This window comes from Leuciscus leuciscus (assembly GCF_965113295.1).
Source record: "Leuciscus leuciscus genome assembly, chromosome: 25".
Taxonomy (NCBI): Eukaryota; Metazoa; Chordata; class Actinopteri; order Cypriniformes; family Leuciscidae; genus Leuciscus; species Leuciscus leuciscus.
Genome location: NC_138724.1, coordinates 11,305,410 through 11,324,562, shown reverse-complemented (window position 1 = coordinate 11,324,562; position 19,153 = coordinate 11,305,410). Strand labels below are relative to the sequence as shown.

Sequence of the window (19,153 nt, the reverse complement as noted above, 5' to 3'; positions counted from 1 at the left end):
GAATGAATTTAGTTTTAATTATTTGTTTTATTTTAAATAAAAAATCATTTAAATGTATTACTAATTAATTTTAACGATGAATTAAAGAGTTCGCAAATATACTTTATCACAGAAGAATTGAAATAACCTGTCAATAATGATAGTATTTAACATTTATTAAGTATTAATATAGTATTAAACATTAAACATTTCTCCTCATATAGAACCTTTTTGACATAAAGGGGTTCTTTAAAATTGAGTCAAGAATGCTAGTATTCTATATAGAACCCCACTGAACATTTTTTTCTAAGAGTGTAAGATTGTTTATATATATTTGAAAGTATCTTGCTTATAAACTGAATTTATTTGATTAAAAATACCAAAATACAATATGAAATATTATTACAACTTACAATAACTGTTCACTTTCAAAAAAAAAAAAAAAAAGGTCATCTTTAGGTCAAATTGATATTATATATATATATATATTTTTTTTTTTTTTTGTATTATTATTATTTTTTGTGACATCTGTAGTTTTATGTTTCTCTTCAGGTCTATGCAACAGTGCTCTAATGGTGGCCAAAAAAAGACAGTCTGAATAAAAAGTTAATATTTTCCAGATAATATTTATATTATTTTTATTTTATTTTTCACTGTATAAAAAGATTTATCCAGTCAACAGATGTGTAGGAAAATACACATCTGTCTATATATTTTAGAAAGAGGATGGTTTGAAAACCTCTACTTTAGACCAAGCATTTCAAAATAAATGGCATTTATTTACTCATCACCATAAAACACTTATTGTAAATTACACTTAAATAAATGCTATTTTAATATTTATCTCTGTTTTGTGCTTTTGATGAAGTTGTGTTATTAATATTTGTGTTTAGTGTGCAGTAGCAATAGATTGTCTAGCTTGTTTTTAACTCTGTGAATGCATTGCCACAAACATTGATTTTGTGTTGTGTAGTAAAAAAAACTTTTTACAGCAATGCATCTTAAAAACTATAATAATTTACTGTAGTAACTACTAATTATTATTTTTTATTATTATTTTCAGCATTGCATTCAGCTGTACATTTAATTTGTTTATAATTTTTCTGTAAAATCCATCATTTCAGTCAGTGTCAGAACATCTGCCGTGTCTGATCATGCATGTGAAAACCAGCTGAGCAACTTTATTAATGGGAAAAGCTGATGGAATATTACATGAGCAGAATATCGAAGAGGCCATATTTCAGAGCTGATATGATAGCAGTGTTAAATATAGCGCTATTCACACTATTTTGTTTGATTTAAGGCATTTAAAAGGGTTTTTAATTAAGCATTATCCAGTCTCCAGTAAGGAAATGTTTAGCACAATGTCCAAGCAGCTTTTTTTAACTGTTTTTAATTTATTGTTTGTTTTTTTAACGATGAAAGTTGATGGGAACAACATGCAGCTGTCGCCAGCTATTTCTACCCGACGTACTTACTTTGTGGGTGTAACTGATGTAATTTTATAGAATAAACCACAAAGTAAAGGTAGGTCGGGTAGAAATAGCTGGCGACAGCTGCATGTTGTTCCCATCAGCCTTCAATCAATTGAAAGTTTTCAAATTCAAAATCAATTTTAAATTCAAAACCAGTAATGAATTTAAAATTGATTTGAGATATAACATTTTATGAAATCTTGTTGTTGTAATGTTGTAAGGAGTTGCATTGGATAGTATGTTATTTATTTTGCCATATTTTATAGCTATAACATATTACATGAATAGGCTTTGATGCTGATTTGGCATTCAATGGCAGATCACACTTTTCTCTAATTCACTTTTTTTTACGATAACAGTACTGTTTTAAAAAAACTTGCACTTTGAAACCAGTTTTCAAAAGTTTGTGTTTTCAGGCCGCCATTCGCTGTTGTTGTGTAAATGAATGGCCAAAACGCATAAAAAGCTTTTCTGTTTTCAGTTGAAAATGGTGTTGTGTAAATAGTATGGAGCCACTAAAGGGTCATTTGCAAAAAAAAATATATATATATATGTACAGACTTTCGCATGCACACAAGAAACTTTTGCATTAATTTTTTTCTGTGCGGTAGTGGCTGGAACAATCAGACACACAATTATTCATTATATTTAATGAATAATCCAACAAGACCATAACAAGCAACGGTCCAGAAGGCCCTGCTTGGGATCGAGATGTTTGCTCTTCCACGGATCGTTATCAGTTTGTATTCCCCCAGATGACACTAGCCCATCAACTAGTGGACCTCAGAGACATTCCAGCTGGGGGAAGATGGCCACATGCAACACCATAGGAAAGACACATAAAGCCCATAACAAATGACTTATTTCCATTATTTGATAGGCAAACCTTATATAAATGTGCATGCTTATCTCCGGGCGATGTGAGTATGATTATACTTTATGTATAGTGTATTTTGTATTGTATACTGTTTTATGCATGCTTTATAATAGAACCACTAGTTAATGTAACCTCATCTATACCATGCTTCCTATCAAAATAATTCTCATTAAAGATCCTACACATTGGTGTACATCATTACCTTAATAGCATGCATTGAATTCTCATGCTGTCTTAGTGACCTCCTCTCCTCTTCGGGCTTCTTCTCTTCCTTCTTCTTCTGGTTGCTGTTCGTGTGAAAAGACTGGAAAAAAACTTTTCCTCGCAGCTGCAAGTTCATTATAATTTCTTCGTTCAACGTGGAAGAAATTGATTGCAGCTTCAACACCATCAACTTACTGAACCATAAAGACTTTCTCCTAGACTGCATCTGGACGCTGGATCAACAGCTAAGGCATTATAAGTATATTTAACCAACTAAACAGAGGTTTAGTATAAGCTGGAGACCCCTTGTTAACAAGGTGCTTTGAAATAAGAAACTGATGGTTCTGTTCATATGGTTAAATTACTTTCCCATAGCTTCATTCCCCCGTTTCTTTAATTCAGTCACTTACACTTTCCATTTTCCCGTGAATGTGTATGTGTTTGTTTAGATTAGTTAGCTATGTGTTTGTGATTTAGTTAGATAAAATGTTTGTGCGTAGTATTTGAGTATCTTCATTGTTGTGCGCTTTCATTACAGCCACCCACCATCACAGCGGTTGCTGTTTTTAAAGGAAATTATTTAAGAATTACAAGGTATTTAAGTCAATAAATAAAAGTAAAAACTGTAAAATAAGGTCTAACTGCAGTTGTGAAGTAATCAATTTAAACTACTTGCAAATAATATTTTGTTTTAAAATATGCACATTCACTCTTACTGGTATGTCTGATATATCAAAAACTTTATGGTTTACATGAATTAAATGTAAATTATAGCATATTTTATTCAAAACGCTGAAATTTCTTAAAAAGTTGAGTAGCCTAGCTCGCATCCCTGGATATTACTGTCGGTCGTTCAACATTCCTCTCGTAAAACATTTGTCAAATATTAAATGTTTAGCTGCTACTTTCCACACACTCTTTTAGTGGTAAAACTAAAGTATTGCACTGAAATTCACACTCGTCTTCTGTGAACGAATGACCAGCCTTCTTTGATTTGATTGGCCATCTCACTCATTTTGACATTGACGAGCACTGCTAGACTATTGAGACAGAGCAACCTAAAAACTTTAAGTCATTCAAATATCAAACCGAGCTGCGCGTAATGGAGTGCAGCAGAGCGGCATCAAAAATATAAAATATTGACTTCTAAATGTCTAAATGTGAAGTGAAGGAGTAGTTTCCTGCAAATGCTTTTTTTACTAAAGTATATGCAGCAAAGATTGTTGGTTTGCAGCCTTGCCTGATTCAGCTCCTGTCAGGGATGTTTGGGAAGACACATCACAGACTAATTCTCCACCTTGCATTCCAGTGGTAGTTGATTATATGTCAATGTTGAGGACAGCACGGAAGAAACCATCTCAGAAGCCTCAATTTAATGCTGGCTGTAGACGGTTGGCTTTTTCAAGGATCCAAATGAATATTGTCAAGGACCCACTATATTGGAGCCTGTATTGAGGGAAGAGGTTAAGAGTCTTTTACAAAAAAGGAGCAATCTCAAAGGTGTCCGTCAACGCACAGCAGACTGGGTTTTATTCAACCTATTTCATAGTCCCCCCCCCCCAAAAAAAAAGGTGATCATAGCCCTGTTCTCGACCTCAAGCACCTCAACCACTACGAAAAAATTCTTCCATTCAAAATAACTCATACAAATATGGTAATGCAGTCCATAAGTGCAGGAGAATGGTTCACATCCCTGGATTCAATTGATGCCTATTTTCACATTCCAATTTGTCCAGAGCACAGGCCATTCCTCCCATTTGCGAAGGCGAAGCCTTTCACTTCTGGGTTATACCATTCGGCCTGGCATTGGCACCGAGAGTCTTTACTCAGGTGGACTCAGCCGCCTTAGCTGCCCTTTACTTGCTCCCTAAATCTTGCCATAACTGGACGATTGGCTTAGTAATGCTCCTTCTGGCTGGGGAGCCATTTGGGAGGGCAGGTCATTAGAACACATAAATATGCTCGAGCTTATGCCTGGCTCACACTACAGGAGTTTTAAAATCATATCTGATTGTAAGATCTGGTTGCAGCACACACTTAAGGAGAATCTTTGCAGATTTTCTTCCCTTAAATCTTAAACATGCTCACCCTACAAGATTTGAAAAATCATCTGAAGATCAGATCTGAAGCGGAAAAGCACGTAAACACAATATCTGTCCTTCATATCAAGTCATATTTGTGAAAAGGTAGCCGTGACCAAGGAAAGCGAAATCTTTCAAAAATCATCCTTTTAAGGATATGTCTAATGAATGGCGTCAGCGCTGGTCAATACAATGAATCAATGCCATTGATCATGAAAGTGACGCATCAGCTTCAGCGTTGCCCATGCGCCGCATTGCTGCTCAGCTGAGCCTTGTAAAGTGGAGCTCAAAGTTTAAATTAAATATTCAAATATTTAATATTTAGTTTTGGACACTCCATCACGGTATAAGAAGGCAGCTTGGGGCTAGATGCTTTGTCACAAGTGGCATCTAGATTAAACTGTACGTGACACACCGAACAATGCCAGAGCTCCATCTACTTGTGCTAATTACTCCATAAAGTGGACAATTTTTTTTCAGAATTGTGTTTAGGCACAAATATTGATCCAATAACCTGCTTGGTGCCACTTGTCCTTTGTCTTTGTCCTTCCTACAGTATCAACTGGATCAGGGCAAAGCAGCCAGTACAATCAGGGTTCATGCCTCATCTTTTTCAGCATTTCATGGGGGAGTCGATGGGGAGCCAATAGGCCGACATCCCTTAGTATGTCAGTTTCTGAGGGGAGATCGTCGCTTGAGTCCAAATTGGACTCAAATTGGGTATCAAATTGGGACTTGCCTTTCGTACCAGACTCTCTCACTAAGCCCCCACATGAGCCTATGGCTGATGCAGCTCAAGACAGCTCTTCTGTTTTTTTCTCTGCTCTGCTGAAAGGGTTGGAGAATTGTGTGCTCTAACCATTAGTGATGATTGTTTATGTTGGAGGCCAGATGGCACAGGGGTGTCTCTCTGGCCTAGCCCTGCCTTTTTGCCAAAAATTCTTAATCCTCAGTTCAGTTCTGGAGGTGGTTCAATTTCATCCTCCTTTTTTCTTCACAGGCAGAACAGGAGGGTTTGCTAACCCTATGTCCAGTAAGGGCATTGCACACATATGTACATTTTACTCAGACTTTGAGGAAGTCTCATTCTCAACTTTTTGTTTGCTATGGAAAGGCCAGACTAAGGTTGCCACTTTCTAAGCAACATTTGTCACGTTGGTTGCTGATGTTACCTATACATAAAGAGGGTTACCAGTTCCTTTGGGAATACAGGCACACTGAACCAGAAGTGTAGCTCCTTCATGGCTATATATGCACTATAAGGAGTTCCTGAGGGGGACATTTGTGCGGCAGCATCATGGTCTACATCATGAACGTCTGCAAGATTTTACAGACTTCACGTAACTAGTGCAACTCCTTTCAGCACTGCCTATTTGACATCTGGTGCACAGCAAGTTTTGAACAGTGCGGATTCTGTCGTTTCTCGTGACACAAGTCGTGTTACTTAGACCATACTGATGGTCAGAGTGAGGATTGTGGGTTTCGGATGTAACTGTGGATCTGTGGGACCGAAGGATGACCATCACGAATCCTTGTTGCTCGGAACACGTCAAGGTAAGATTATGAGTCGGAAGTTAAACCCACTTTTATAAGTGTGGGAAGTTACGCTTCTGGGGTCTTGGGCATTATTGAGATATACTGCCCCAACAAAAGCCAAATTTGAGCATATAGATCTTTATTAATTCATGCACATCCATAGTCTCACTTTTGGAAGTGATGCACAAAGGAAATAGGTCAAATAAAATACCTGTGTGCACATGATATTATACATTTGTATGCTTTACTTGACTACATTTTTGAATAAGTATACTCTGTACTCCAATACATTTGTGATGAGTAATGCTTGTAGTTACATTTTACAAGACACCTAAATTTTTCTACAAAATAAGTGATATCGCCATCTACAGGGCATTGAAGGCACTATATCTTATATCTATATCTTGTGCTTTTTGCCCTTACTCATCCAAACTTGTCAACTAGGCTACTTTACGCAGAAGCGAGTGCATTAGCAGGTAGTTGTGAATCGCAGGTGTTTCATACATGAGATGAGGGCATGACTGCAGTCGGTGATGAGGCCAAAACCAGCACGTCCAGTGCAAGTAGGCTTTGACTATTACATTTTACTTAACATTATTTTATTTATCCGTTATTACTGAAGAGTCCTTTTGGAAGTATATTGGTTTACTTATGCTCTTTTTGAGCACTTGAGCTTAACTGAGACTTGAATCTCTGTAGACGTTTAAGAGGCTGTTGTGTCGACCTTGCAATTGCAATTTTGAGGTGTTCATTTTTATATTGATTCAAAAAAACAACAACATGTAATTGCTCTCCTCACAAATCAAATGTTTCTTGTTTTTCACTGGCACGTCTCTTAAGTGTTGAGGACTAGTGCATCAGTTCAGTTCAGGTAAAAATACTTAAAGTCCCCCTGTGGTGAAAATCAATATGTCTATGTGGTATTTTTAATATGCTTTAAGACAAAACCTGTGTAAATTCATAAGTCAACACCATTGCTGAGAATTTTCTCCTTAAAACTGCAGTGAAACAAAGACAGTCTCAAAAACAGTTTGAAATCGCTGGTGTTTCTGACGTCACAAATTACCTCGTAACCAATCAGGTCAACGTGTGATCGTCAACGAATGGATCTCTGAGCTGGTGTGAGTGAGTGGAGGCGGGGCTTACAGTTTACATTCAAGCTATTTTAAGCCAAGGAAAAAAATTCAAGGAGAAAACATTTAAATATGTAATTTTGGTGATCAAAGATGAGTTTTAAGGGATTTGACTAAGTACTGTTAAAATCAGATACTGTAAGACTTTTACTCAAGTCTTATTAGAATTGGTGACTTGTTACACGTAATGTCATTTTCACTGTAAGGTATTTGTCTTTTACTCAAGTATGGTTTTCAGGGACCCTTTACACCTCTGGTTTATTGTTAATAAAGTTGACTGCTGCACATAGGCCTAGATCCTGCCTCTACTCTTCCTTGCTGCAACCAGCTGTGACAGAAATAGGCCACAATTCCCAATTTTTCCCTCTTTTTTTCTATTCTATTCCTAATCTTTGATCACTTGTAACCTGTGCTGAAACGAGGCCTTCTTTTCTAACATCAAAAGGGATGAGGAAGAGAAAAAACGAGGCAGGTGCTGCATTCACAGCTGTGAGAGGCGTTTGTTCTGTCCAGGTGAACGTGACGTCTATCCTTCATAGACCCGCTCTGTTTCTCACTTGTAATGAATGAAAAGCTCCAACGGCTCTGCACTGCATGAACAAATAAACATTTGTGTCTGACAGTCTCATCCGTGCTTTGAATTCAGCTAAATCTCGGCTTATTGCATTCACACGCCACTCTCCATCCTTGAGATATGACGGGAATACACAAGCGCGTGTGAATGGAGCTTCTTTCTCCAGAGCGGATTATCACGACTCTTCGTGGTCTAATAACTGACAGGTGACAGGATTGTCAGTCACTTATAGATTCACAAACCTCAAAAACGAACACTGTATGCAAACGCCCTTGATGATTAAGCAGGTCATTAGAGGGATTAACCAAAGTGATTAACATGCAGAAAAACATGCAAATTAAAATCCTTCTGTGTTATTTTGCTAATCGCATTTTGGAGTCATAAAAACATCCAAACTATTTTATTTTTGAAAATGGTGAAAAGTGCATACAGAACAAGTCTACTTGAGTTTAGATTTTTTTTGTAGTAGCCTATTTATTTATTTCAAAGAGAGAGAGAGAGAGAGAGAGAGAGAGAGAGAGATAGAGAGAGAGAGAGAGAGAGAGAGAACTACATACAGCCAGGGATGTAACAAAATATAATGATTCCATATTTATATATGATAATTTGCTCGGTGTCTGTCATTCTTCCTGCATTTTGTCGATTGTTACAGTTCAATAAATTTGAATTTAATTTTAACCTACATTTTAGACACAATATTGCTACTTACTTTGTCAATTTTTGTCAGAATAGTTTCAAACGAGGTTAAAACACGAACATGAATGTCTCTCCGCAACACCACAACAGTGTTTCATGCCTGAATGAATCGGCATCTTTGAACAAAACGGTTCTTTGAATGATTCAATGACTCGAGACAGTTGGTTGTTTCGTTCCTGATTGATTGAGTTTTGACTGATTGAGTTTTTGAATCACTACTGGCGTAACTATACTTGCAGAAAAAAGCCACTTAAAATGTCCCACCACTACACTAGTCTGTCTGGAACGCACACACTCAGAGCGTGAAAATAAAAATAATAGCTAAAATATCATAAAACAATTAAAAGTCCCAACTGCTGGGCCAATCAAATTCGACTACTGGAACTATACCCAGCAAACAAATGTTCTAAGAATGTTATGAAGACAAATTAAAAACTTTTTTTCTTGGTTATGCGAATATTACATTTCAATCCAATTTGCAAACAATATTGAATGTTCTCTGAACATTCTGAAACAAGTAGTAGGCTAACATTTAAAAATGTTAGATGAATTACCAACGAAAAAGTTTCAGAAAAAAAAAAAAAAACGTTTCACGAAAGATATACAGTCAATGTTTTTGTGCTAACGTTTTGAGAACATTATTAAAGACCAGACAACTTTGAATGAATGTTCTATTAATGTTAGAAGAACACTTGTAGATAACTTTATTTGAGAAAACCTTTTCGGAATGTTCTGAGAACGTTCCCTGTAATCTGGGTAATTGTATATGTTTGTAATTCTGCATTGAGTCTTATAGTACTACTGTTATTTGTGGCTGAAAGCTTAATCAAATTAGCCCAAATATAAAGTAATCATGTTCTCCAAAGGTTTTGACTGTGATAATACCATCATCTCTAACAGGAAAACAGGAGCGGAGGTGTTTGTTTGGAAAGGCATTTACTGGTCACATGTTGTGAGATCAATGTGTTCCTGTCTGAGAATCTTGAATTCCTCAGAGAAACAGAGATTGATCACAAAATTGTGGCAAGTGCAACATTGTTTTCATGTCTTCATGCTGCTCTCTTTTCTGCCAAAGTTAGATGTAAAATTTAGTGTTTTCTGAGGTGATTACCTGAAAATGTTGTTGACATTTTAGTTTAGGGCCCAATTCTCACTATTAACTTGCTTATTAGCATGCGTATTACTAGGATATTGGCTGTTTATTAGTACTTATAAAGCACATATTAATGTCTTATTCTGCATAACAGTATTCTACATCCCTTACTCCTACCCAATAACTTAACAACTTCCTTAGTAACTATTAATAAGCAGTAATTAGGAGTTTATTGAGGCAAATGTTTTAGTTAATAGCTAGTTAATAGTGAGAATTGGATCCTAATCCAAAGTGTGACCAGAATGTTTGACTGATATTTGATCTAACTTTACTTTAGACATTTTTTTGCAATGACTTTTTATCAGCTGTCTCAGTGATTTTAGTGGATGATGAAGTCACTTCTCCTCAGGTCCACATGTGTACTTCATCCCATTAACTATGAACATTAAACTAAAATGTTTCTGTTTTTTTATTTTTTTATTAGCATTTCAAATTCAATATTTGTTGTGTTTTCATGTTTATATGAGGACATTCCATGGATATATTTGTATACTGTACAAATTGAATATCATATCCCCTTACACTAATAACCTTTCTGCATTTTTACATTTTCCAAAATAATAATAATAATAATAATATTCACTTAGTATGCTTTATAAGCTGTTTTCTTAGGGGACCAAAATTATCCCTATAACAACACGGGTTTAACAACAACAGCTCATTCTGTGCATCATCCGTCATTACGCCATTTTCATGTCATCGCATATTCGCATACATTTCCAGTTTCGGTTTTCAGTTCGATCAAGTGTTTACATGTATCAAATGGATTAAAAACGGTTTAAACCACTATACAATCCGCATGAAATTTCAATTGGATTTGGCCAATTCACTCCAATTGACATGGTTACGTGTGACTGTTCTACTAGTCCGATTACAAATGCACAAAATATGTATTACTACAGCTGTCAAATAGATGTGCTCATCAAGTGGCGACCCAACACAATACCAGAAGTGTTTATTATGCACAAATATATGAAAATGTCCCTAAAGGGTCAATGACATGAGTTTTTCAGGGTGATACAACTATCTTGATAATTAAAAAAGAAAGACTCATTAAAATTAGTGATCAACGCACAAACTTGCACAAACTTGACACATGTTTTAATCTACATTTAAAAAAAGACTTTTCTTTATCATATTTGTCCCTGACTCTAAAATCAAACATTGACATGTGTTAATATTACCATGAATAATAATATTGAATAGTAACGTTTTGTAAATGCATAAATCACAGCAGAATGTGATTAACCAGCCTGATGTCATGTTTCTGTGTGTGTTCATTGTTCAGTTTCTAGGCACTCCTCCTTCATTAGTTCATGTGGTTCAGCTGTGTCCTGTTAGTTACTATGGTTACTGTCACTGAGTTCATTTGCCCCAGCTGTTCTCTGTCCCTCCCTTTATCCTCTCTACAGATAAAGCGTTGTCGGGATAATTCTGGTTCGCGTGGCTACACGGAAGTGATAAAAAATTCTGTATTATAAATTTTAAGGCCAGACAAGTAGTTTGTTGAGGGTTGGTTTGTAGGGAAGGACTACACGCCTGTGAACATATATTCAAACACACATACCTATAGACTGATCTCGTAATACGCATGTGTACGCTGTCAGCGTTCTCACTGGTTCGCGTTTTTAAAGTTTGCGCAGAAAGAACTTAAGAGTTTTCTGTTAAAACGGTGTTGTGTTAGCGGTCCCTAAGTTAATAACTAATGATCGTTGCGACGGAAGTGAATCAATCAAACTAACTTTAGCTGGACAATAACTTTATTCTAGAGCTGCTATAAAGCCAAAACAATCTCTGTTACTTTAATTTCCTATTATCTCTGTAAAGCCGCTTTGGAACAATCTACATTGTTAAAAGCGCTAAATAAATGAAGATGACTTGACTATTTAAGCCCTCTGTTTCTCCCTATTTCTTGTCTTGTATTATATATATTGTTATCATATCAGTGATTTGTGGTTGTTGGTTTTCTGGTCTAAGTTTTGAATTAAAGTAGGCTATCCTTTTGTATCTCCTTCGCCGTACGCTATATCTTAACCACCTCACCCGTGACAAATATTGAATTAGGCTGCTGAATATGAGAAACACGCAGCCATTAAGTGCACAAACATGTCAATGAGATTCCATTTGCACTCTCAACGATCCTTTCTGGTTTGTTTGTGTCTTGGAAGTCACATTTCAAATCTTAAAGATGCAGTGGAAATGATTCACTCCTGAAAACAAGGCCGGTAATTTACACTTGTAACTGCAATGAGACGGGTGTTGGATTGGGATCAACATTAAAGAAAAGTCCTTCCTTTTAATCCACTTGACATTTCAGTTGAGTCTGGCCATTTTATTGTAATGTCACGCCGGTAAGCGGCGAGGAAGACAAACAAGGGAAAAGGCCATTCTATATAAGAGCGTTTATATCTTAGGAAGAAAATCTCATACCGTAAGAAGAGTCCTGCTCGGTCTTTCTCTCTTTCAGCTGTGAGCTCTTGTGTCATAATCGCAAGCTATGATGACAGCTACATATTTAAAACCTGGCTGTCACCCTACCCGGCCCAGTTACGCTCAAACTCACCGCACATGACTGCAGGGAAAGAGGATGAATAAGACATTGGGAGAGAAATTACTGGGGTTGTTCCACCTCTGACAGCTCCTTGCATAAGGAAGAGATCACTGCTGGAAAAAACACTAATATTTCGCCATATAAGCTCTGCACTGGCTTCTAGCTTCATGCATATTAGAAACGGGGCATAATTATTCACAGATTTGATGAGTCTTGTGCTTATGCTGTAAATGATCAAAGCCAGGAAATATGCAGAATACTTAAAATGTGAATTAGGAGTTTAGAAAGTCTGCACTGTAAATTACCTCGTAAAATCATAATGTGACAAATCCATCTCAAGGGAAGCTTTTCCAGACTTTTTTATGAGTGACATTTATGATCTATTCGAATGTATCGTGTTGAACGCAACTGTCCACACTAATATTCCAGACAACAACAGTGTCAGCCCAGATCCGGCCCACATCTGGTACGTGTTGAATCCACATGTGCCGGATGTGGGCCGGATCTGGGCCGACACTGTTTCTGTCTGTTTTTGTTTGAGAATGCATCTTTTTCTCTCCGCTTTGGCCTTCATCCACACTGAGATGGCGGTTTTATTAATGAAAATGAAGCTTTTTGAAAACGTTCTCCAAACTGGACACAATTGGAAACGCAGTTTTCGCGCTGTAATGTGGACTGTGAAAACGGAGGTATTTGAAAACGATGATGTAAGTTTAGTCATGTGACGCATATTGTACCAATAGATATTCATGTTTATACCACTATTGTGCCTGTTATGAGCTACTCACTTTCACACTGTTGCTAAAATATGTTACTTTGCACACTGTTCATATCAACAGTCCTGCAAAAATGACAGAAGATTTACTCACATTTGTTGTCCTGCGGAAAAACATGAGAGCTGTTGTGTTTTAGACCAAACATATAATGCTGAAAGAGTGTGACTTGGACGCATCAGTGGACGCTGAGATATTTTGCTAAATAAAATGATCCTGTCAGAAGAATTGCGCGATAACTTTATTTCTTATTTTTCCGTCTGTATCATCTCAGTGAGCTTTTGTGAGGTTCTACGCATGCGCAGTAAGGAGAATTTAGCGTTTTCAGGCGTTTTCTAAAAGTTTCTCATCCACACTGAAACGTCGGAAAACCTTTCCCGACAAGGAAAAAGTTCATTAAAGCCATCTCCACCAAACCCCTGGGCTAATTCAAGGAGATCTATAGCGTATGTAATCCAAAGGGCCGATGATTCTGGCGGTAACTTACCGTCCTGCCGATGAGTGTCAGAGCTCTGTTACGAAACCAAGAATAAAACACACCGAAGTGACAGAATCCTTTTATTCTGTTTATTGATTAAAAATAGTGGTTAATTTTCATTTATTTAAAAATCCTGAGACCCAGGAATAGGCATTTTGCCTCTGTAGAGGACATTCTATTTTAGGAAATTTCTCTGACAACATACATGTCACAGTTTTAAGTCTGGATGTCCTGTATAGAGACATTCAGGGCTTTGCAGAGATACCAAATGTTTGGAGGTTTCACCTTGACAACTCCCTCTCCCTATCTGGTTTTGCACTCTTATGGAAATATGATAATATTTTGTAATTATCATTTAAATCGGACTAATTTTCAAATTGTTTGTAAGAAATCAACATCTCAGGAAAATGTTATGGGGTTTCAAATCAGAATATGAATTTCTGTTACGTAACAGGGCATTGATTTCATACATGTCGTCCACTGTAGTGGACACCAGTAACATCATGGCATGTCAGGCATTTTGGGAGACACAACAAGTGAAAAGGGAAAGAAATTATATATCAATAGTTTTATGAAATGTATGATATTTTAATGAAAATATTCCCAATTATGTATTACTCCCATTATTACACGAATACACATCTTTTTTCATTACACGTTGCCCCAAGAACACATTAATATGCAAATTCGATACAGTGTATAGAAGCATTGCTTAGAATGAGAATGGCATTTATAGGGCCATGTTTACACGCATATAATTGTAAAATGGCATATCAAATCATTCTGTTATATCTTTCATAACATAGTTGAGAATCATCTTTGTACAAAGTTTGCATAAAAAAAGCTTGAAATCTAAAAACTGATGGTGAATGAATTCACCCCCCTCCCCCCACCCACCTGTTTTTGCCTATTCATGTCTTTTAATTTTCTTAATAATTGGGTCCTGGTGTCCAAGAGGAAATTCCATAACAAGGTTTTTTTTTCTTTTTTTCTTCAAAAATGTCTTTACATGTCTTTATTCCATTCATTTCTCATGATCCAAACAATGTAATGACCTAAAAAACGAAAAAACTAAATTCAACTATATTCTACAAGTCAAATAGGCCTATGGATTTAAGATGTTATTCAATTATCATTTATTATTAATTTCATAATAATGCACCTTTCTAAATATAAGTAAGACAATTAACCAATAAATAAATACTATAAAAAGTCAAATATTTAATTTGACTAATTAAAACATTAAAAAAACACTTTTCTGAATAAATCATACGAAAAACAATAAATTAAATCGATTTCTGAATGACACATCATATCTTACCAAATGATGGAAACATCATAAACAAGGTGAGATCATCACAGGAAACGCTAATTATATGCATTTCGTCACCGAGCTCTTCCAATAATAATGCATTGCGCTGGAAGTCCGCCGATGGTTGGACAGCGTTGCTGCCCGTTACAGCTCCACCCAAGTTCGGTTGCCCAGCAGCGAACATTCGAATCATACTATAGTGACGGCTGGGCTCATGAATATTAATTACGGAAAGGGAACGTTCGGCCAGTAAGCATGCCTGCTATTCCTTGGCTCATGAATATTAATTAACACTACGACGAGATGCTCCACGTAACGTCAACATGGCCTGTTGAATAATTCATTAGCTCATCCAGCTCAATAGTAGGATTCGTAACATCTCTCCCCGGCAGAGTCATGGATGCTCAGTTGAACGCGGGGATCGAGAGTCGATCACATCGTAGGACTGGAAGCGGAGCTCGTGGGATTTATGAGACTCATTGCTAAATAGTTCCTCTGACTGAAGGCGTGACAGCATCCACGCGGACAGGACCCGCGTGCGGAGACTGACGCATCACATCACATCGGTGAAGCAAAGCGTTTGTTTTGCGGAGCGCACTAGTGGAATCAAAATGTCAGATGCTGCTAGCGGTATAGGAGCTTACGGACGCCAATAGACCGTTGTTTTTGTTTTTATCTATAGGGTTTTCTGTTAACGGGGGACGGGACGTTTAGGTGCACGCGTTTGATTTACATTTTTTTGAAAGAGCCAATAAGTTGCGCGTGGACTTGGATGGATAGCAGGTGCATGAACGCATCACCTATACACCGCCAGAGCAATGTGATTCTTCAATCATTGTTGTTCTATTCGCATATTAGTGTTTTAAGCCCCGGAAAATAATATCTGATTATAAAGCAGCATTTATTTCATTGCATTTCTTTTATTTCTTTTTCATCGCAGTGCGATATGGTACCAGGCGCGTGATGTTTAAATGGACTAAATCAGTGCATCTAACTCGAAATACTTAATTAGATATTGTAGCTTACATCAAGTGTCTTATGCAGTGTGTTTATTTACATTACGTTTATTTATCTCTATACAATTGCATGCCTTAAATTTTGAAGTAAATTCAAACTGGTGCTAAAGTCACTTATACACTTCTTTTGACCACTTTGAAGCTAATTACTCCTAAAGAAAAAGGGTAGAAATTAAATTATTCTTACAAGTTAAATGAATGGAGACAAAGATGTAAGCATTTTTCACATTTCATAATAGGCACATATTTTATGATTTGAGGTGGGTTCACTCTACATTTTGCGTTTGTTAATTGTTATGGCTTAGTTACAGGTTTATAAGAATGGTTTTATTGTTATCATGACTGTTTGAGATATCCCCACAAATCTAAAATGCATCCTAGGAAGGGGCAGCTTCGCAGCTGCGGGTTCTGATGTTAGATTGTGTTGTTTATGGTTAATTAAATGCGAAAACGCAGTGGTAAAAAGTTAGACTGGTCATTTGAGCGAAAGCTTTAAATCCAGAGGATGATCCTCTGCGGAGTGGCTGGACTGCTGTCAGAGCGGCTTTCACAAGATTAACAGCCCGCTTCTCTTTCTTTTGCCTATTCTTCCTCTTTACCTATTTTTAAAACTTGTTTATCGCAAATGGGACTTAAATGAAGATTTCCGGAGCAGCTCAAGTCAGTTCTTGTAAATCATATATGATGCTTCTATAAGACTCAAATGAACTCTTTTAACTATAGTTTCAATAATTAATGAAACTTGTTGAGCTTGAGAAATAACATTGTCTTTAAAACGCGCCAGTCTGAGAAGCAGCTGACATTTTTCTGCTGCTGTAAAATGACATTGTGACATAAGGAGTTTTTTTTTTTTTAAACGTGCCAAACCGAGAAGCAACCGAAACACATTGTAAATATGACTTTTGTGACAGTGGGATTGATCAGAGATGTGACATTGTGACATCAGGAGTCCTATCTTTTAGATGCTGCAAACTAAAGTAGCAGCTAAGACTGATTCTGCTGCTTTTTTGGAGAAATATGACATTGTGACATTACGAATTTAGGTGTGGCAAACTAAGAAGCAGCTCGCACTTTTATTCTGCTGCTGGTGCAAATATGACATTGTGATGTCAGAAAGTGAGATGTGGCAAACTGTGGATTAGCTGATGCAAATATGACATTGTGACATCAGGAGTCTGTCTCTAAAGCGCCAGACTGAGGAGCAGCTGACACTCTCTTTTCTGCTGCTGCTGATGATGATGCTGCAGCTGCGAAAATGCTGCGATTCCCTGTGAAGAAAATCCGAAAGCAGTTCAAACTTCTGCTACTGCTGGTGCTGCTTACTTTTGCCGTGTGGTTTACGTACCTGCACATCAACCAGGGCAAATCCATCAAACTCCACTTCAACTATGGGAAAGGTAAGGTGTATGTCTGAAATGTTTCATTTAATATGTTCATTGCTGATGTCATTTCTTTTCTCTGAGGGTCTTTTTTAATATTTTTGTCATAAAGAATAAAAGAGAAAAGAGTGAGATGAATAAAGGAACTGCTGAATTATCAATTTTATTATTAACTTTAATTAAGAACTAGGGCACCAGCACTGATACGTTTAATATCTGGCAGATGAAATTTGGCATTTTAATAGTGTAACATTAGTATGCATTAGAATGCATTTGGCAGAGAAAGTTAAATTATTGCATTTTGAATTAAATTATGGTTGCATTATATTGGTTTCAGTGATAAAATAGCCACATGGAAACAAGTAGAAATGTTCAGATGTGCAGAGCTTAGTCTGCTGTGACGAACTTTTATAGAAACTAGGTTCTCAGCTCTATGATTAAGTGTGAATGACCAGAAAGTGTGTTTGCACAAGTCATGTGCTTGTGAGAATCTTTTACCTCAGATTCAAACCCATAAAAATCACTCTTTATGTGGCATGGCAACTGGACTTGAATTTACTTTCTATAATAAACATGTAGGCAGTGAATAATTAAAAAAAGACTTTTTGTCTTGTATTAAAGAACATGACTTGTTTGCTAATGAAATGTGATATCAATCATCAATGTCACAACCCTTCCCACACAAACACACACACCTGTTCCTTTTTTAAGGTGTGTCTAAATTTGAATATGCCATTTTATATAGTATTTAGTGCAAGAACTGTGTTCACCCTGAAATGTCCAACTATAAGAAGTTCACTTCAAATATTTGGATGGTGCACTTATTTAAAGGGTTATTTCACCCAAAGATAAAACAATAAATAATAATTGTCATCATTTACTCACACTTATGTTGTTCCAAACCCTTAAGACTATCGTTCATCTTCACAACTAAAATGAAGATATTTTTAATGAAATCTGAGAGATTTTTGTCCCTCCATTGACAGCTACGCAACTACCACTTTGACTCTTCAAAAAGTACGTAGAAAAGTATAAAAAAAAGAATAAAGAGATCGTAAAACTAGTCCATACTAATTGTGCGGTTTAATCAAAATTTTCCGGAGAGACTGGATTGCTTTATAATGATGAACAGATTTAATTTAGGCTTTTATTCACATATAAATATCAGTGAACATAAACAGAAGCTCATCCTTGACTTGATGTGCTTGACACGTGAAAACAAACCTCATTGGTTCTTGCTGAAGCTCAGACTTTCAGGGTTTGTGGTTGAAGAGATGAAGCAAGGACTCAATCGCAGGAGAAATAGGCTTTTTATGACGCAAAATAAAACAAAGCACAAACAAAAACTATCCCGAGGGGGAAAACAAAAAACTTGATTTGAATTTGAATTTGAATTTGACTTTTTGACTTTGACTTTGACTTTGACTTTGACTTTCCGCATTCAACAACGATCCAGCACAGAACTGGAAACACAAGGAGAATAAATAGGGAGCAAACAAGGCAGGTAATGAGAGGACAGGTGGGGCAAATAAACCAATAATCAGGTAACAAGATGGGCGGGGTTAGACAATAGACAAGAGAGCACATGGCACAAGGAAACATACATGACAAGCCATGTGCCCAAACAAAACAGTCATGAACACGCAGCTAATGAGAACTCATAAGCCGCGTGTGTTAACACAAAACATGACAAGAAAGCAACACAACACAGCACAAGACAAAACAAAACATATAGCATGAAAGCACGCGGCCGATGAAAACACGAACCGCGTGCTACACAGAACACAACAACACACACGGACAGAAGAGCTTACGGGCCGAGCAAACTCGAAGCCACACGCTTACAGAACAAGAAGCTCAGAAAATTTGGACTAAACTGCTCAATTCATATGGATTCGTTTTTATGATCTATTTATGAACTTTTTGAAGTGTCCAA

At 36.7% G+C, this 19,153-nt stretch overlaps 1 protein-coding gene across 2 annotated transcripts in view; it reads left to right on the top strand.

Moving 5' to 3' along the window:
• Nucleotides 1-15,201: 15,201 nt before the first annotated feature.
• b4galnt4a (beta-1,4-N-acetyl-galactosaminyl transferase 4a) overlaps nucleotides 15,202-19,153 on the top strand; it is a 200,989-nt gene continuing 197,037 nt past the window's right edge. For both annotated transcript variants that reach the window (XM_082160412.1, XM_082160411.1), the window contains exon 1: nucleotides 15,202-17,235. In XM_082160412.1, coding sequence (XP_082016538.1) covers nucleotides 17,094-17,235 — 142 coding nt within the window. In that variant the 5' untranslated portion in view covers nucleotides 15,202-17,093. The remainder of the gene's footprint in view (nucleotides 17,236-19,153) is intronic.